The sequence below is a fragment of the Stegastes partitus genome, unplaced genomic scaffold (genome assembly GCF_000690725.1).
Source record: "Stegastes partitus isolate 25-593 unplaced genomic scaffold, Stegastes_partitus-1.0.2 Scaffold465, whole genome shotgun sequence".
NCBI lineage: Eukaryota > Metazoa > Chordata > Actinopteri > Pomacentridae > Stegastes > Stegastes partitus.
The window spans coordinates 2,271-22,401 of record NW_007578196.1 but is presented as its reverse complement, the minus strand read 5'-3'; the positions used below and the strand labels follow the sequence as shown (position 1 = coordinate 22,401).

Below are 20,131 nucleotides of genomic sequence, written 5' to 3'. Positions count from 1 at the left end.
ATGTGGGCGTGATTATGATAACACACTCTATAAACACCCGAGGCAAGAGTTTCCTGAGTGGAGCAGGAGGGAAAAGAGGAACAGCAGCACAGAGGAGCAGCAGCAGCTGAAATCTGTCTGTTTGGGTCACTGAATATGTTCCTGACAAAACTTGTCTACACTTATATTTTTGTGTTTTAGCAGTAGCTGTTGATCCGGCATGCACTCTGGAGGAAAACAAATCGACCGCTCTGCTTCACATCCCAGCTGCAGCTCGTCCTGTGTGAAAATATACTTATGCTCCAACCCAGAGGGTATGTAAGTGACTCATGATACTAAAGGACCAGCTAAAAATTTGGAAATGAACAAAAAGCTGATACTTCAGATGTATATGTGTGTTAGTTTATGTCTGACTTGGTGGTGTTTTTTGAGTTACTGTGCAGAGGTGCATCCTGGTTGTGTTTATGTTCTGTGCAGACAGTGTGGTGGAGCGTAGAGCTCTGAGAGAGAATGTGTTCCCCAGATTCAGAGAGCACTGCAGACACTCACTGGGGCTGGAAGTCAGGGTGAGTATGTAGCTTACTTTTTGAAATTATGCAATCTGTATAGAAAAAACTTTAGTCGTGCTGTGTGTGTGGTATATTGTAGTGGAAGAACATTTTGGCATCCTTTCTGTCCTTTTCACACTGGCTGAGGCCTTATTATGCAGGCACTGTTGCTTGTATGCAAGAACACAACAACTTGAATTGCATAAATGCTTTCACTATTGATGGTTGGCATCATTAGTTGGTTCATTATAAAGCAGTAGTTCCTGAGCATAAAGTTGTTTGTGTTCACAGTGGTGTGTCTCTGATGGTTATTCTTCTAACATGAGGACCTGTGCATCGGTTTGTCTTAAGGAATAACACAGAAGCACAAAATCCAAAAATGCATTTAGAGTATGGGAACTAAATATCCTGAATAGCTGTTGCCAGCAAATTTATTTTCTGCCAGTTGACTAAAAAAAATAATTGACTTCAAGTGTTTTCAGCGCAAAACCTTATTAACCCACAGGCTCCATCTCGAATACACCCATGCGTAACGTTATATTCACTGCCAACAGTGGAATACAAAAGCAATAGTATTTGGTTGCTTCCAGGTGTGTATGTGTGCACGTGTGTGTGCGCGTGTTTGTGTGTGTGTCTTTATTCTTTCACACTTTCCCCCTGAGGCCGTTCCTGTGAAGGTGCAGTCAATTCTACTCAACTTTGCTTAATTAAAACGGACAACAAAGAGCATGAACAGCTGTAATGCGACTATCTGGATTGTGTGTTGGTTTTTTCTCATGCATGTGTGTGTGTGTGTGTGTGTGTGTGTGTGTGTATTAAATCACCTCAGGACAGTTCAATCAGCACATTGTGTTGCGTATCTCTATTCATCCGCATGTGTGCTTACACAGAGGAAAGAACATGATACGTTATTTAGCCACCACTGAGCCACTTGTTACTGGACGTCGCTGTCCCGCCTCGATTCTCAGTCATCTCACTCCTACGTTGTTTTTAACCTTTTACGCTGTGTGTGTGTATGTGTGTGTGTGTCTGCAGGTGATCGATCCGTTTGAGTCCAGTGATCCCAGGCACTGGCCTGATGAAAGCAGCAGACAGCAGCTGATACAAGAATGCAGAGAAAACTCTGCTGGACCTTTTTTACTAGTAAATGAAATCCCCTGGAATAATGTAGTCAAGATTCAAGATTTCATTTCTCTATGCATCTGTACACACACACACACACACACACACACACACACACACTAAATCCCTCCCCCAGCCTGCATCAGTACCACAGAAAATACAACAACCAACAGTAGGTTAAAATGGTAATTCAAACATATATAATAAATACAGAGTCATGTCACAGGCACTAACAGCAGCACCACACAACAGGAATACAGGAGCTAAATGCTTTTTGTATTATAAGCTTTAAAAATAGCGCTTTTTGGACTTTTTGTGGCATCCTGTGGTTGCTTTAGATCATCTATAAAGTCACAGGTTCTAAACAACATCCGTTTACCTGAGTCTGTGTTCACAGCCACCAAACTGTTATCTTACCTGTTTAAAAAAAAAAAAATCCCATCTGTCATCAAGTCTGCTTTATAATTCACTCATTAGGCAGCATTTCTTGCAATCTCTAAGTGCAGATTCCACAGTTAGGGGTACAGGATGTGTGAAAAACAAAGCAACAGAAACAGCTGCTAATACAGGTAAAACTGGTAAAAAAAAAAAAGTGCTCTGACACAGCCTCAACACAAATGTATGATTATTAAAAACACAGGCCTGTTTGAGGTGCCTCTCCTTTATGCACAACCACTGAAGCTGAGCAGCAGAGTAGTTTAATCATGCAAATTAAAGACACATTCATCACAGTCTTTTCTAACTTTTGCTTATAATTGAAAAAAAAAAAAGTTCCTTTATGAGTTCATAAATTCATAAACAGAAATGTGTACTGATCTGTATTCAACAATGCATCTCCTGCTGCTGTCCCTGCTGTGTCCACATGGTGGTGCTGCAGGCTCTGGTAGGACACCAGTATGGCCCAGCCAGCCTGGCCACCCAGGTGGAGGTGTCAGAGTACCAGCTGCTGCTGCAGGAGAGCCAGCAGGCGGGCGTCAGCACCCAGGAGCTGGAGAAGGTTTACCAGAGGGACGAGAGCAGCGTCCCTGCCTCCTACTGCCTCCGACCTCCACGCAGATACACCTGTTGTTCTCCGGTGACTACACTCATTTAGTTGTTCCCTCTCTGAGTTTCACTGCTTCGTTTGAATTTATTCATTCCAATTAAGAGCCTTATGTTGAGTGGGCAGGAAGAGGTTTAGTCCTCTGAACCCAAAGCAGTTGCTGGGTGTGTTTTTTTGCTGCCGCCACATAATATACTCACTGTGGGCTCATGTTTCACTGCAATATAAAGTCCTGCAGCTCTATGGAAACAGCACAACCATGGCTAGGAGTGGGAAGAGCTCAAACATGTTGTGTGTGCTGTTGTAGACAGTTACAATGCAATAAATCATAAAAAATAGATCAAACAAATATCAAGTTTCTCTGGTTTATTTTACACCCCAAAATAGAATCAACATGTACAGCTTCTTTTTCAAGTGGCCCACAGATGTTACCAACACTGGAAAAAAAATGTTGACTTTATATACTCAAAAGATTTTACTGCTTACAGTTTTATTTGTTTCCATACTTGCCTTGCATATGCTCTGCCCAGGATTTTTTCATGTGATTGTCACAAATGATTTATCAGTTGTGCCAAGCAATTTATTTTTTTATTTTTTTATTTATTTTTTATTTTTTACAGAATCTGTTTAGAGCAAACAGATTGTCATGAAATATCACAGTTTTATATGTATATCTAATTATCTTAGAGTGTATGCCATATTTTAAATATTAATTGCAAAGATAGACATTGTCCTTACACTAGTGGATTGTGATGTTTTTTTTTGTCTTTTTTCCTCCCTGTTCAGCAGACAGAGGTTAAGGAGGAGGAGCAGAACAAAACAGAGGCTAAAGATGCAGAGCTGAGGAAGGTGTTTCAGACAGCTGTGAGTCTTTGTGTCCACAGTGACCTTATGACCCCAGAGAAAGCCAAAGGCTACTACAGATCAGGTGAAATATCCGCTGTGTGTCTGTGTCTGTGGATTTATTTTTCTTTCTTGAAGTGTAGTTTAACTGTTTGTCTTCAGCCCTTGATGCAGATCTGCGATTTGCTCTGGACAACCGTCCTGATAACAACATGGTGAGACGCTGCTTGGTCTATGTCCACAAGGTCATCAATGCAAGAGGAGAGAGAGACAAAAGTGAGACGAATTTACAGCTGCAGCCAAAATCAGAGGTAAAAGTCATTCATCACTGTAACATGAGGAGTTGTTGTGGCATTATATTTGTGGCACAAATATAATTCCATAAGTTATTAGTCATGATACACCTCACTTACACTCATTACCCATTCTTGATTGCATATAAAGTAGTTTGAGACATTTATTAAAAGTGCATTTTTCATGCTCTGACAGGGTTGAATTTTATTCTGCCTTCAATTACCAATGATCTTTTTCATTATATTAGTTTTGAAAGGTAAGAAATTGTGTGTCACAGTCAATACATGTGGGAACTTTTCTGTCTTTTTACAGACGAAGAAATTACAGAAACAGCCCAGCTTCTTTTCAATTATTATTGAAATTATTATTACTGTTCAGTTGAAACATTAGTCAACTCTACTCTAAAATCTACAGTTCCAAATAAACAGAATAGAAAAATATTAGCTCATTTCTTCTTATAGCATTATTAGTTGTACAACTGATGTAACCAGAAAGTTACATCTTGTTTGCATATTGTGTAAAATTAACACTTTTCTTTTGTACACGTTGCAGCTTTTATTCCAAGTCCAATGCACATTTACATTAAAGATCCTATTTGCTATCCTCTGATTTAGGTATATAGGTTTTCAATCATTTCAAATAAACAATATGTGTTTTATATTTATATTTCTCAACATTTGAGCAACGTCAGATCTGGCCATTTTGATCTGCTTTGCTATTGTTGCCTGAAAAACCAACACTGATATATTCTAGATTTAATACAAATAATCACATCATGGAGCTCTGAGAAACGAGGAAACCTACTCAGATCTTTCATAAACATTTAATTCGACAATCCTTAAGCATTATATCATGAAATCATGCCTTCTAAATGACTAGCAGAGCACCTATACTCTCCTGGACAGTGTGTGATTCTTTAAATTATGACTCACGGCAAACGTGAGCTCAATGAACAGTTTCATCTGTTAAAACTGCGGAAAATGAGAAAAACACTCTTTTTGTTCCGTATTTTCAGTTTGAGACGTCTGACCAGGCCGCTCTGAGGAAAACACCCACCAGCGATGAATTATTGTCAGAGCTTCGTGACGTCTTCCTCCCTGCTCTCGTCACTTCCTCCAAACTTCTAGTCTACGCCACAACCACTGAGTGCGACCGTCGCCATGGTTACACAACGACCAGGAGGCGGGGCTATGTCGAGCGTCTGTGCCAGCAGGTTTACTCTGACCTCGTGGGGTTGATGGACGACCTGAACATCTCTGAAGACTGTGACCTCGGCGATGCTTTATCCCGAGAGGAGGCCGAGCAGAAGGAGCTGTGTGACATCCTCGCTCGATTTTACGACGTCCATCAGCCGGAGGAGGAAAAGGTCAGGATGGAAGGTTTTACAGAGACAAGAAAACAGTCATATTTTTACCTGCCTCTGGTGTGGGCAGTACTTTAAAGTTCTTCAGCTGTCGTTTTCTGTCATTGTTATTTTCTACTTTATTGTCACTGTGTATTGAAGCTTTCATGAAAGTTGGTGGCAAAAAATTTCCGCAGCAGTTTAGCACCACTGAAGTTTAACTTTCACTGGTTGCAGGTCAGAGCCTATGTGGAGCAGAGGGACCAACAGCGCCCACTGGTGGTGATGGGAGGACCATGCACAGGGAAGACAGTCCTGCTGGCACACTGCACTCAGCAGGTAGGAGCACTGCAGTGAAATGTGAAACTGTTCTCATAAATTAACTGTTCTTGCTATTTTCAGAAAATATTTCAATAAAGGTTGTGTTCACATTGGATTTTAAGGTTCCCTGTAGCTCTTAATAACTTTCCTATTCAGGATCCAAACAGCAAAACAATAAAACAGTAAAGCACATGCTGCAAACAGTGGCATTGGAAATATATATTCACAAATAAATACACATATTCCTCCTTTATTTGGCTTATTATTTGTTTTTAAATTAGTAAAAAAAGGCAGTTCATTTTAAAAATATCTGTTCCTGTTTGCGTAATAACTGGATTTAATTCATGGATTGAACTAAATGAAATTATTAGACAGTCTTAGTTTTCATATTGTAAAGCAATCACATTTTTGTCTTTTGCTGTTCCTTTTTGACAATTTGATAAATAAAAATGCACATTATGAGTAAATAAAACTCTCATTACCAAAGCTGGTAAAAAAAAAATTATAGATTTTTTTATTCTGTTCTTTTCATTTTGGTGCTGGTGATTCTCCTCTGTTGACTTAAACAAAGCTCTTGAGAGGGTTGAAAAACCCCTCTATCTATAACCCGTAGCTCTATCAAGAGAAATTACTGACAAAACAAGAAAAATAAAATGGTTCAAAAAAAGACTAATTAGCTGCCAAACATAGAAACGCAAACCCAAACGAAAGGACATTTGCATTATGCTGGAATGTGTGCTACATGGTCTTGCTAACATCAAATCAAGTTCTCCTTCTCTCTGGCTCTTTCCACAGATCAAGTCTTGGCTGTCAGACAGCGATCCTGTGGTGATCGGTTATTTTTGCAACCTGTCAATCAATACTTCACCAAAGCATCTTCTGTCCAGCCTTTGTTATCAGATAGTTTGCAGATATCACACTGACTCCTCCTCAAAGCAGGATCCCAGCTTCAACCCGAGCGCTGATCCAGACAGTCTTAGGTGTATCACAAACCCCAGAGAGGACAAAACCAGCTGCAGTCCAACATCTGTTCTAGATTCTCACCATGAACCCACCAAAGAGCAGAACCTGAACATATCCTGTCCAGATCCTAGAGGATTCACTTCTGACATCATTAAACCTGACGTTTGTCTGTCTGAACTTAAAGAACATCTCTCATCCCTCTTCACCCTCCTTCCTTCTACCAAACGGCCTCTCATTTTGTTCCTTGATGGCTTGGATCAACTCGAAAACAACTTTGGCCCTCAGATCATCAAGAGCCTCCCCTCCTCCCTTCCACCAGGCGTCAAACTCATCCTCACGGTTTCCTCCAACCGAAAACATCTCCTGCAAGTCATCAAACTACATTACCCACAAGGCGGTCCTCCTCAGTGTGTGTCAGAGGGTGATGGGGAGGTATCAGGATATGTATGTGTGCAGCTGGGATTGGTGGACAGGAAACAGTGTGTGAAGATGCTGACGTCGCTGCTGAGAGGTTCAGGGAGGAGGGTGACTTCAGGACAACAAGCTCTGGTGAATCAGGCGCTGACGTCCTGTTGTCTTCCTCTCTACGCTCGACTCCTGCACGCACACGCCTCGCTGTGGCACTCCGGTATAACTGATACTCTTTATTTTTTGTAGTCACTAGTAACAAATCTCATGAAATGACCAAAAGCACTGTCACTATTTTCCAAATTTGACATGCTGTCAAACAGCACCAAACCCATTCTTTCCTGATATATCTGTCACAAATATTTGGCTTCACATCTTTTTTACAAATATTTTTCATAAACAAATGGCCACAGCGGTTTTCCAGTTTTGCAGCAAGCAGGAAGAATTACTCTGAAAGCATTGATGGAGTAGTTTTTCACTGTGCAAGAAGATCAAAGGAGTGCCAGTATATCTGTATTGTATAAAAACAACAACTGCTAACAGGAAAAACATGTTTTTTAATCAGTACGGAACCTTTATAAAGGGTTGTCATAGGTTTAAAATTGACAAACATGTTCATTGTAATCAAGCAACATACCTCTCCTTGCAGTGAGGTGGGTAACTTATGTGTTTGTAATAGAGTGTAAAACTCTATGGCACAGAACAGTAAGCTCTTCCATTCATTGTTGGTTTTGGACATTTCCCAAGATTTGTAATTGATGACAAAAAAAATACACAATAGGCCACTTTCCACAGCAGGAACTCTGGACAGGCATGAGGTGGTGCTAATGTTCACAGGAACTGCTTTGTAATCAGGGCCTTTCAGCCTTTCCATTTCCATTGTGATGTAGGATCCAAACAGCTTTGATTGTGGGTTTAACTCCAAGTGCACCTAAACAACAGCAAATAGTTTTGACTGGATGTAACCAGTTCTCCAAGCATGTAGGAAACAGAATAATGGAGAATTTGTGATGTAGGATTAAACGCTGAATTTTACATTCTTGAATGAAATGTTAGAGAGGACAAGACTAGTATTAACGAGGACATGGAAAAACCATCTTTAAACATAACTCTGAGTTTACCAAATTGATGTCAAGCCCCACACGGCAGTTTTCAGGGCCAATCAATCGTACGTAGCCTGGAATAGGTACTATATTTCCCCCCCAAATTGGCGGTGAAAGTTGCTCTACGGGGGCGGTTTCAGAACATGCTCAATTGCTAGCCTCCCAAGTTCCTGCATTAGAAAATAGCTTACCTATTAAACTTGAAAATAATTTCAGTACTTTTCACTCATTTCACTTTCTCTTCTCTCATCAGATTCAGATGTGACTGAGTCGTCTCTCCCCGACGGCATCCATTCATCCATTTCTTTTCTCCTGGATCACCTCGAACAGATACACGGCTCTACCCTCATGGCTCGTGCCGTCTCTTACCTCACCCTCTCTCGGACTGGCCTCTCGGAAGTTGAGCTTGTTGACCTGCTGTCCAGTCAAGACGAAGTTCTGGCTGAGCATGTCTGTCCCAGTGAAGGCGCTCAATCTAAGATGAGGATCCCACAAGTTGACGTGGAGAGACTTCTTTTGGATTTAAAGGGCTTTCTTATGAAAAGGAAAGTTGCTGATTCGCAGGTTTTGTTCTGGGTGAGCCGGCATTTCAAACTGGTTGTGGCTAAAAGGTATTTAGGCTCTCATGAGGTGCGGCGGAAGATTCATTCGGAGATGGTGGACTATTTTAGTGGCCGTTGGGCTTGTGGAAGTGAGGAACCACTTCTTGTAAACCAGACATCTAGACTAAACAAGGCCTTGAATGTAGACACAGACAGGCAGCCAACCAGTCAGCCTTTTGTCTTCCCTTCTTCCAAAGATGTTGGTCGGGTAAACATGAGGAAAGTCCTAGAATTGCCTTATCACTTGGAACAAAGTGGCAGGTGGGAGGAGTTGGAACAGGGGTTGTTAATGTCATTAGGGTTTCATCAGGCGATGGTTCAAGCTGGTCTTTTAGGAGATCTGGTAGCCATGTTGGAGCCCGATGAAGGTTCATTTCCGTATCAGTTTTTAAGAGAAAGACTCCTCCTAGCAAGCACATTGAAGTCTTCTGCTTGCTTCCTGCAGAGCTCACCTCTGCAGCTGCTCACAGTGATGGAGACAAGCCTCCTCCCTTATCTAGACGTCTTTCCTGCTCTCGAGTGTTATGTCAGAGAGATCAGAAAGGAGAGGAGGTGCAGAGAACGGGGATTAGGAACAGCAATTTGTCCTAGTCCCTCCACTGTTCTCCCCGTTCAATATATAAAGTGCTACAACAAAACCAAGGATGCTTGTGTAACAGAAACTGCTGCTACAGAGTGCGGGATCGTAGCCGAGACACTGGATGACGGGTCTGCTTGGATCTTGAGTGACTCTGGACGCGATATAGTCAAACTGTCACTGAGCTGTAAACAGGAGGAGCTCAAGTTTGCAGGAGTGAAAAGCAGCAATCAATTCCTCCTGCTTTCAACTCAATGCAACAAGTTGTTTGTGTGGGATGTGGCTGGCCCAGAAATGCTTGTAGAGGTTAAAGCCCATTTGAAGAAAGACTTTGAGTGTAGCCAAACACCAAACAAAATCGAGGGATTTGCTGCTTGTCAGAAAAAGCTATTTTTGTGGTGGAAAGATGAGAGTTTTGTGAGTGTGTTTGACATGTCCAGTGAGACCTTGACTCATTTCCAGTGCCAGGGCTCTGTGACCTGTTTGGCTCTCTCCTCTGATGGATTTTTCATGTTCTGTGGGCGGGATGAAGGCACAGTGTCCATATTTGACATCAAAGCCGGCAGTCTGCTTGGCACCTGTTCAAACTCAAACCACAGTGCAGTTACATCGATAATCCTCTGTGAAGACAAGAGGGAAATGGCGTGTATTGACAGAAATGGGAATGTGTCCTTATGGGATGTGGCAGCCAAATTACAACCGCCCAGACTTGTCAAAGAAAACTTCAATCGGGGAGAATCTAATAACATTCTCAGCATGGATCATTCTGAAGAAATCAATACACTTCTGGTGTGTCAAGCCAACCAGGTTTCTCTGTGGGATACATGTAACTGGGAGCTGTGGGACCAATTCTTGGCTCCAAAAGGGAAGGCCTTCACTCAAGCTGTGCTCTCCCAGGACGGCCACCTTTTCTTGGCTTTGTTAGACACCTGCAGTCTTGTCTTGGTGTGGATGGTCAGCACTGGGGAGTGCGTTCTTTCCTTAGAAACAACCAAGCAGCCCCGTACGCTCTTCAGAATGTCCTCGGATGTCATTTGTGTTCATCAAAACGGCTGTCTGACAGCGTGGGACTCTGAAATGATTGATGCTGCAGGAACAGCTCCGAAAATGGGGTGTGGAGTGAAAGAAGTGGTGGTTGAAAAAACAGGCGCTTGGTTCTACACTGCAGATGGGTCAGAGACAGTATGGAGATGGAGTTCAGACACAGGTTTTCCACATGATAGCTTCCTGCATGACAGCCCGGTGGAAAAAGTGCAGCTTTCTCTGAACAGCATCCACCTTGTGTCACTGTCAGCAGGAGACATTTACGTTTGGCTCACAGAAACAGGTGAGAATGTTGTGCGTATCAGCGGCAGCAGGGCTACAAATATCCTGATTGCCCCTAACAGCAAAATTGGAGTGAGCATTTCTAAGCGAGGCCTCTCCCGGGTTTGGAAGATGGCACATGGGGGCATCGTTTGCAGCATACACCCGTACCTGTCTGACGCTCAGGTGTCTCCAGAGAGCACGTATCTCATTGGCCGTTGCGATGGAGACCTGCTGGCTGCCAGTCTATGGTCGGGCTCCATCAGCAAGCGTTTTTCCTGTGTGGAAAGCTCGGAGCAGGTTATTGCCTTCCAAACCCTTACAGAGCACCCAGACTTTGTGGTGGTGATGGCCGCCTCAGGAGCAGTGTACACCTGGAAGGTAGCAGAGGAGACGGTGTGCAGGCACTTTCAGCTGCCGTATACGTTTCATTGTCAGCCACAAGACTTCCAGATGTCCTCTGATGGGAGCTACGCACTGCTGTCCACTGATAATGGCACCATCAACCTCTTAGACTTATCTCAGGTCAGATTATGCTCATTCAAAGCCGAGGGCCCTGTCATTAAAGCATGTTTGGACAAAACCGGATGCTATGCTGCCTACGTATCCCTACCGCCCATTCTGGAGAATAGCTGTACCTGCTACCTGCACGCAAAGCCCGTCCTCACAGTCACACGACTTTCAGACGGGGAAAGAATAGGAAGTGTACGTCTGTCTAAGAATCCGCTGACAGTTGTGTACGAGTGGCAGTGTGTGTTTGTGGGTTTTGAGGACGGGTCTGTCGGTGTGTACTCTGTTTCTGATGACGTGATCGATGGCGAGGAGTTGGTCAGCAACAGGGAAAGTTTAAATGGTCAAATGAAGCAGTGCCCCTTTGACAGAGCATCATTCAGCTGGTTTCCTCGAGCCTCCCCCAATATTACTTGGCCTTAACCCTTTATAGAGCACTCCTTGAAATACTTGTAAAATGAAAATTTCAGTCCCAGGGTGTTATTGACGGATATATGAAGATATTTTTACATTTGTGACTTTGAAAAAAAAAAGTTGTAGGGGGGCTAATAGAAGAGTGGAATAAATCTCCTCATATTCCCACAGCTGTTCTTTTGCTCTTCCAACTTTTTAAGACATACAAGCATGTGTATATGTGTAGATGAAGGATTTGATAGGACAAAAAGTGATGACATCAAATGATTTCAGAATTGAATACTGATGTATGTACTGTATATTTACAGTGTATATTGACATATAAATAAAATGATTGCATGTTTCAGTGGGTTTTACGCTTGTAGAGAACACTAAATGGACTGTTTTCCAACCAAATGCACCATCATTTGTCTTAGGTTTAGCAAAGCTCACATGGCACCTCCCTGCAGAAAAACTTTGTAATGCATTTGTCTAAGTTTCATTTCTGTGAAAACAAAACCATGTCTTATTTTTGGTACCTTTTTTGAATATATAGAAAATATACATCGTGAATGTTGCTCACACAATAGGATTTCAGCACATTTTTGTGAAACTAAATAATTTGCTATGATTGTCTTATTTTTGTATATGTTCTCTGCATTAAACAAAACAATGTCGGTTTAACGTGTCTCCATTGTGTGTTTTATTCCTATGAACGGCTGCTGTCTTGCCATAAATGTCAACAAACAGCAGAATAACTTGTCTGTACATTGTTTTATTAACTGAAAATATATTGCATACTTTTTGTTTTTTGAGTCCCACCTTTTTCCCACACTTAGACCGATCTTGTGCTGCCTTCATGTAGGCTCGTGAATGCGAGAGCTCCACTGGTTGTGCATTCGTGGCTTCTACAAAGTAAATACCAAGTGCATAAACAACCCAGTGGCAAACTTTACTACCGTATTAGACGTTTTAACTTTTACATAAGAGCCGTGCAATACTTTTATAGTCGTACTTCAGGATGAGTTGGTTTCCTGCGCAATCCACAGGTGACCGTATAATCTCCGACAGCATTTGAACGCAGCATCGGCTGAGATAACTGGCCCGGTGGAGGCAGTGAAGAAGTCAGTTTGTGTCAGGTGGAGACATGCATCTGTGGTGTTGGGGAGACAGCTCCGAGGGACAGTTCGGTCCTCAGGCCGCCCTCAGCCCGGTGACCTGGTCCGTCCCCGGGACCATCACCGACGTCTGCTGCGGGGACCGACACACGCTGCTGCTCAACGCGGACGGAGACGTTTTTTCCTGCGGACACAACGCACAGGGACAACTGGGGAGAAAGAAGGGCAAAGATGGAAAGATTTTAGGTGAGTCTAGGACGGTGTTATATTTTGTTTTCAAAAAACTGCAGGATATTTGACTTAAACATAAAGTCAGTGAGTTTATATATTCCTAGTTTTATTATTTCTTTTCTCCAGGAGGGTGTGAAGTCTGTTTGGGTGGATTTCATTGTTTGTGTCGCTCAGCTGATTCCTTCATGACTTTATTGCGTCAATCAAAAGTTATAAGTCATCACTGGTGCGCATATTACGCAGGATGAATCACAGAGTTAGGTTTCGGTTTCGTTTCATCCTTCACCGTCCAGACAACGAAAGTGAAGCAGCAGCAGAATATTTCTGTAGCAGAGACAGAGGCTGTGTTTTCAGGACCGCTGTGTGTTGTTTTTCTATTTATTTCTATTTATTTATGTTGGGACCAGATATCATGGAGACCACTTGTTTATTACAAACTGAATCTGGCTTTTGCAGCACACAAACACAGGCAAAAAGAAACATAAATAAATGGCTATGCACACTTTAGCGCGGAAAAACAACACATTTAAAACCACAATGCATTGAAAGTAAGTACTGTTAGAGTGGAATAAACCTTTAAAACAAATACTGCTTGTGCACAGAGTTGTACTTTATGTGAGGTAAATCTACAAACTCATAACTTGTTTGTTAGAAAGTACTATTTGGGTGGAATTTAAAGCTTTAAAGTTATAGGTACTTGGGCATAATGGGGTATTTTGATTGGAATAAAACTTCAAAACTCTAACACAAAGTAGTACTTTGAGTGGAATAAACCTTTAAAACCAACAGTGTTTGGGCAGGAAGTTCTGCTTTGGGTGGAGTAAACATTTTAAGCCAGAACTGACTCATCTCTTATCAACGTCTGATCAGAGGCAAAGCCTGAAAACATCCGCATACCCACAACAAGCAGGCAAGTTTATTTCTACGGCATCTTATCACACACAGACATCATTTAAAAAAAAACAAAAAAACAAACTAAATAAATTAAATAATCTAAATCATTTATATTAGATAAATCAAAAACAGTACAGACAAGTTGAGCACATTTTTTTTATAGCATGAATAAAACTGATGGAAAGCTGCAGGAAAAGACAGAAGAGAAGAAGAATGAAAACATTTACTTCATATAAGAAATGTCTTTAAAAAACATTGTAGTAAGTAAAGTAATGGTTTTAACTGCAGTAATGCACCATAAATAAGATGACTCTTGCCCTAATGTGAAAAAGATTTGCTAACACAAAAAGCTACAAATAAAAATACGTTGAGGTGCCTCAATATTGTAACACTGTCAATGAAGACTGGCTACAGATTTTTATGCCATGCTCAGGTTTTCTAGTGTGTTTGTGGCTACTATAAAGATTTTGTGAAGTTAAAGTTTTTTCATGCGGCCTTACACTTTACTTTCTATCACTTGTTTTGTTTTGGGTTTTTTTTTTTTTGGACAATTTCTGTCTGTGGTCAGGTCGTGTGGAGGGGCTGGGTGATGTGGTGGCCATGGCTTGTGGTCAGGACCACAGTCTGGCTCTGTGTGCATCTGGACACGTGTTTTCCTGGGGGGAAAGAGAGGATGGACAGCTGGGAGAGTCACCAGCGTTGATGTGCACCAGTCATAGACCAAGGCAAGAGCTTGTTCATCCTACATACAGCTATGCACACTAAAAGTCAGTGAACAGTGGTTAAAAGTGCAAACTCATGAGATTTTTTTTCATATTTTAACCAATTATCATCTCATCACCATGCAGTCGGGTGCCTATACCAATGCCCATACAGATAGTACAAGTCGCTTGTGGAAACTCCCACTCCCTGGCACTGACTAAAGGTAAGCGGTGACTCTCGTTTCACAGCTTGTAATCTTTAACTATGTTTAATGTCACAGTAATTAAGTTTTACTTTTAAAATCTCTGCTCTGTATCCAGTTTTCTTACTGCTGCAGGCAACATAAAGTGCAAAGTAGATGTTTTGTATTAGCAGATTTAGGAAAATACAGCTGGATTATTCAAGTAAAGAAAAAAAATCATCACAAGTGGCTATTCTTACAGAATTCTTACAGACCATTTATATCTGAAATTGTGCTTGTGATTAGGTGCTTATATGGAAGTGTAGACACGTTTTTGTGAGCGAATTAATGTAGGAGGACTCCAAAAGAAAAGCTTATAACTGCCCCACATGTTACCCTGTTTAGTAGATGGATGGTAGTAGAGAAATAACACTTGTATGATGCTATAAACTGTGTTAGCGTTATTGTGGAGACGCTCGTTTTCTTGCAACTACAACACTGAACCAAGATTTCTATTTATATCACCCATGATGTCCGTGTACCCTGATAAGCTAGACAAATGTTTAACAGAGTTTAGAAAATCATTTCACATCTTTTACTTCATTTTCTATGACATTTCTTTAGTGTATTTACATACAGCATTTTTCGTCGTTACTCTCCACTTTCCAGGAGGAGACGTGTTCTCCTGGGGTCTGAACAGTCATGGTCAGCTGGGCCATGGGAAGGAGGTAGCTCTGCAGTACACACCGGTCCTGGTTTGTGCTCTGACCGGGGTGGCAGTGACCCAGATTTCAGCCGGAGCGACCCACACTCTGTTCCTCACGCTCCCGGGCCTGGTGTACTGCTGTGGGGCCAATAAATTCGGCCAGCTGGGGCTCAACAGGGTGGATGAGAAAGGTATGATCATTTAATGTTACGTAGTGTCACACTGGTTTTGTTCACATTTAGCAAGCAACAGATTCTCCATAAAGGTGGATAAATCTAGAGATACGTTCAGAATGGATTCAAGATCAATTCATATATGGGTTTTAATTTGTAGAATTTTTGCTACATCCAGCGTTTTTGGTGCCTGCATTACTATCTGTGGTGGATTGTGTGTGCACTGAATGTGTCTGATTGTATACATCAGGTTTTTCATGCAAAAAAAATATCACACTAATGATGCATAGGTCTCTTATGTCACAACAATCAAAAACTATGTGTATCATAATTTTTCCATCTTTTCCCTCCCATCATCTTAAACAGGCAGGTTCAACATCTGCATGGTTCCTGCCCTCAGACCTCTGGGTGTCTCCTTCATAAGCTGTGGAGAGTCACATTCTGCTGTGTTAACAAAGGTATGAACTCCACTGATTCTCTGCTCGTGTGATGCACAGAATGAGATTAAATCCTCTGACTTCTCCCAATAATTCAGTGTCACATTGTAAAGATATGTCTAAGGGGTTATCATGTGATTTCTAGGATGGTAAAGTTTTCACTTTTGGAGAGGGAAGCCAAGGTCAGCTCGGTCACAACTCCACTGCCAATGAAGTGAGACCCAGGCTGGTTGAAGGTCTGGATGGACCTGCATCCCAGATTGCTTGTGGCAGGTAGGAAGTCTTATTTGATTTTGTGGTTTATCACAATCATAAGATTCTTGAGGAAGCTCTGAATAGATAAACTTATTTAAATACTTGTGAAATACTCTTATGTTTTATGTCTTATCAGTTTCTTATTAAATTCACATTTGGTTCTGCTCTCTCAGGCGTCACACTCTGGTTTTGGGCTCCTCTGGCCAGCTCTGGGCTTTTGGCAATGGGGTCAAAGGTCAGATAGGAACTGGAAAGTCAGAGAGCAGCCTGACTCCGACTCTGGTTCAGCTTCCATGGACCACTGACAGTGCAGTAGTTATACCCAACGGTATGTATGTATGCACTAGCTCTGGGAAGAGGATGCTTTTATGAAGCATATGAGGCGGATGTGTCTTTGAACTTCTTCATAATTCTCTGAACACCAAAACTCAGATTTCCAACTGTCCACAAACTGCTCATCTGTGATGTGCTGTTCAGTCAGAACGTAGCAGCAATCTTAGCTTTAAATTGTGATATTTCATCTAAATCTAAATCACTTTGTTCTCCATGCTTCATTAAATACTTTGCCAAAATGCATAATTTTCTCTAGTTAGATTCTGTCAAAAACAAAAACATTCTGTGTTCCTCCACACAACTGTGAAGCCATTAGTGACTCAGCTCTGACCAACAGTCATGTTAGAAAAATTAAGGGACTTTTCAGCTCAACTCGGCTGAACTGCAGGCTGTGTTAGTAAGTATGGAAGCAAATCAGAGTCACTGTTCTTTTCCCCACTATTGGTAACACTGGTAGGCAACTGGAAAAATGTTGTACATCTTGCTTCCATTTTTATTTATTATGTTGTGTAAAATCAATAAAGAAATAAATGTATTTTTCATATTTTATGATTTATGGCATTATAGCTCTGCTATACTGTACAAATGACAGTTGTAAGTTGTCTGTACTTTTCGTCATCGTTGTGCTGTTTCCATAATGATGCAAGACTTTATATCGCAGTGAAAAATGAGGCCACAGTGAGAAAAATTGTGACAAAAACAAACTGAAGAAGCATTTATTGTCAAAGACTGCAATTTTTTTAAACTAATTTTTGAGTTAGTAATGGTTCTTATTCTTGGTCAGTTTCTCACATTCAAGTCAAAGTTTAATGTTACTAATTAAATTAATGTTTGATTTGTAGAGAAAGATTATGTGACTAATGAAATTTGTTTAAGCAGATTTGAAAATATCAGCTGGGTGGAATACAAACTTCATGTACTCTTCACCTGCAAAGGTAATGTGTAACTAACTAAAAGCTCAGCTTTTACATCATACAAAAACGTGTTTTCCTGCCCTCTAACTTTATCTAACTTTTTGTTTTTTAAGAACTCAGATCATGGAAAGATAACTGGGCGCCTCGATGAGACAAAGCTGCAGAAATGGCTGAAAGCGATGCATGGAAACGTGGAAGTGAGGAGGTAATTTGCTGCAGCTCTGCTATTTTTGTAAATACCTGCACATATTAAACATATGTTTCATCATGGCAGTGTTTAATTCTAATGTTTTTTTTCTCCTTTTGTACAACAGAGAAATTGCATCAATGTTTCTGACCAGTTCAAGTCTTGTTGCAAGTTTCACAAAAGCCAAGTAAGCCCTTTTTCTACAATCTACAGGAAACAGTTTTAGATTTAAAAGGCCGGTACTGCCACTCACTTCTTTGTTTTAATGCTCTACTTTTAATAACAGTGAGCGTCCACTGGAAGCAGGTGCCATAACTGTGGACCTTGAGGCTTCTTGCCGAGCCTTTGACCAGCTGTTGGCAGTACCATGGATCAAACAATCAGTTAAGAGCATCCTTCAAATGGTTATGAGTTAAATACATCCATTTGTAGCTTGAAAGCTACATTGACTGTAATTTGTAACCACGTGTGTGAACACTGAACTGTAATCTCATCGATCTCCTCTCCATGCAGGTAAACATGAAGCTCCTGGTCGAGTTGCTTGACTTATCAACAGCTTTCTTAAAATCTCCAGAGATCTTCCCGATTCTGCTGTCATGCCCCCTTTTGCAAGAGGAGTCTTATGTCATGAACGTGTCTTTAACTCTGGCAGTCATCATTGTGGAGCTCAATGACAAGACTCTGGCAACCCTAAGTAAACAAATACAGAAAACTTTATTTCTTGTCTAAAGACTTTTTTCTCACAGGTTTGCAGTTAGTATTTTTGAACATTATATAATTTGATTTAATGCATCACATGGACTTGCAAAACAACAATATTTATGAAATGCTCACTTTATTCTGAATTTTTTGTTTTCTATTTCTAAATAATGCTCATGAACTCTTCTCAAAACAGATATACGCAGTATAAACTATAAAATAAATATAACTTTATAATGATTTCAACGTGAGATGTTCGATAGAAAGCCTGTGTTGTTTTTGTGCTGCAGGAAGCTGGTGGTCGTCGCTGCCTGCGTCCATACTGAAGAGGCACATCATGGTCTTTAGGAACGCTCTGGCCTTCATGCTGAAGAACGGGCTCTTACAAACTCACAACCCAGGAGTCAGATACCTACTGGAAGTCCTCAAGCTGCTCTACAAAGTCAGTTCTTTCTGTCATCAGTGGCTCTTCTGCAGTTTCAAAAATGGGGTCAAATTACCAATCATTCAGTCTTTTTTTTACATTAAAAAATCAACTGCAAGGCCTGTAGAAAAACACAAATATCTACAACTGCTAATCCCATATTAACAGCCTTTTAAACTCTGACCATCACCGTCTATTGACGATGGGGGAAAAAATGGTATAAAGCGACAAAAGACGTTACTTCTTACTCATTATGAAATAAAAATATTGTTTCTAATAATTTATTTTTCTACAATGATTGTGTTTATTTACAGGCAAACAAAGTCGGAAAGTCCTACAAAGTCCCACTGAGCACCTTTTACGTCGAGGAAATCATCGGCAATGTGCAGCCATACTTAGACGTCACTTTGTGGAGGCAGCTTTCCAAAGTGGAGGTAAAAGCAACACGATGTTCGAGTGTTTCTGAGAAACTAGCTGTACATTTGTACTGAATAGGTTTAGGACTGCTTTTTGCTGAAATTATTTCTTTGCTAAATTATTATTTTCTTAAAGGATCATCAGCACACTCCCGCTATCTTCTGCCGCTACCCATTCGTTTTCACGCTGGTCTGCAAGGTGGCAGTGTTCAACATCAATGCATTCTTTATGAAGGTACAGTATGAATGAAAAATACGATCAACGTAAACATTGCACCGCATTATTGTCGCTGCAAAAACAGACTTTTCTCTGAATTTGCACATTTTGAAGAACATCTCCCACTATATTTATATTTGCTTTCTATCTTTCAAGAGATATCTTTGTAAGGGAAGGTTTTGTCATTCCAGAAAGTGCATCAATTCATTCATAACCTGGCTTTGTTGTGGCCCGATGAATCGTTGGGTGATCTCGTGGACTCGGCCCCCGCCCCGGTCTTCCAGCTCTCTCTGAGACGATCCCACCTCATCGAGGACTCCTTCAGACAGCTCAGTGCAGCCGACCACTGCGCTTTCCAAAGGGAGCTTCTGGTAAATAAAGCTTTTAAACTTTGCCAGCTTTTGTCTTCTTAAGTCACTTCATGCTAATTAAATGTGCACTCCAGCTATTTAACTTTAAATAAGATTTAGACGCTGGTTTAGCTGGACAAGCATACAGTTCTTTCATGTGTAAAGTTGGTTGAGGGCTGCTCAAATTTTTATTTTTTTTTTATTGTGAACCTTTAACCCTCTGAACTCCAAAGCTGTTACCAGGTGTTTTGTTGTCCCGGTCACTTTTTTTTACTGCAATATAAAGCCGTGACCTCAGAAAATGAAATGTGTCTTTTGTGTGGCATCACAAATTTATGCCCTAAAACAAAAGAAAAAGAAAAGCAGAATTTCTTTGATTTTTTTTTTATTTTATTTTAGAGAAATAAAAAAAAAAAAACCTTGAATGCACAACATTTTTGCGAAATTGCCCACAAAACCTTTATATGGGTCATGGCATAAAGTGATTTTGTTGATTTTCAATAGAATGAAACATCACAGATAAGTAGATTTCTATGATTTTT

General features: G+C 40.9%; 2 protein-coding genes across 2 annotated transcripts in view; both read left to right on the top strand.

Annotated features, from left to right (window-relative positions):
• Window positions 1-199: 199 nt before the first annotated feature.
• LOC103360810 (leucine-rich repeat and WD repeat-containing protein KIAA1239) lies at window positions 200-12,040 on the top strand. The gene is made up of 11 exons (XM_008286713.1): window positions 200-293; window positions 457-545; window positions 1,563-1,670; window positions 2,527-2,713; window positions 3,048-3,055; window positions 3,478-3,619; window positions 3,697-3,845; window positions 4,844-5,194; window positions 5,408-5,509; window positions 6,287-7,082; window positions 8,219-12,040. Exons 1-11 carry the CDS (start codon window positions 200-202, stop codon window positions 11,380-11,382), a joined length of 5,190 nt encoding a protein of 1,729 aa, XP_008284935.1. The 3' UTR covers window positions 11,383-12,040.
• A 442-nt stretch (window positions 12,041-12,482) lies between these two features.
• The window catches only part of LOC103360798 (probable E3 ubiquitin-protein ligase HERC6), a 9,774-nt gene continuing 2,125 nt past the window's right edge, over window positions 12,483-20,131 (top strand). The window contains exons 1-16 of the mRNA XM_008286695.1: window positions 12,483-12,716; window positions 14,164-14,320; window positions 14,444-14,520; window positions 15,148-15,375; window positions 15,724-15,815; window positions 15,940-16,067; window positions 16,223-16,377; window positions 17,262-17,317; window positions 17,410-17,501; window positions 17,611-17,670; window positions 17,770-17,866; window positions 17,997-18,177; window positions 18,473-18,624; window positions 18,921-19,040; window positions 19,159-19,257; window positions 19,431-19,610. Coding sequence (XP_008284917.1) covers window positions 12,500-12,716; window positions 14,164-14,320; window positions 14,444-14,520; window positions 15,148-15,375; window positions 15,724-15,815; window positions 15,940-16,067; window positions 16,223-16,377; window positions 17,262-17,317; window positions 17,410-17,501; window positions 17,611-17,670; window positions 17,770-17,866; window positions 17,997-18,177; window positions 18,473-18,624; window positions 18,921-19,040; window positions 19,159-19,257; window positions 19,431-19,610 — 2,091 coding nt within the window. The 5' untranslated portion in view covers window positions 12,483-12,499. The remainder of the gene's footprint in view (window positions 12,717-14,163; window positions 14,321-14,443; window positions 14,521-15,147; window positions 15,376-15,723; window positions 15,816-15,939; window positions 16,068-16,222; window positions 16,378-17,261; window positions 17,318-17,409; window positions 17,502-17,610; window positions 17,671-17,769; window positions 17,867-17,996; window positions 18,178-18,472; window positions 18,625-18,920; window positions 19,041-19,158; window positions 19,258-19,430; window positions 19,611-20,131) is intronic.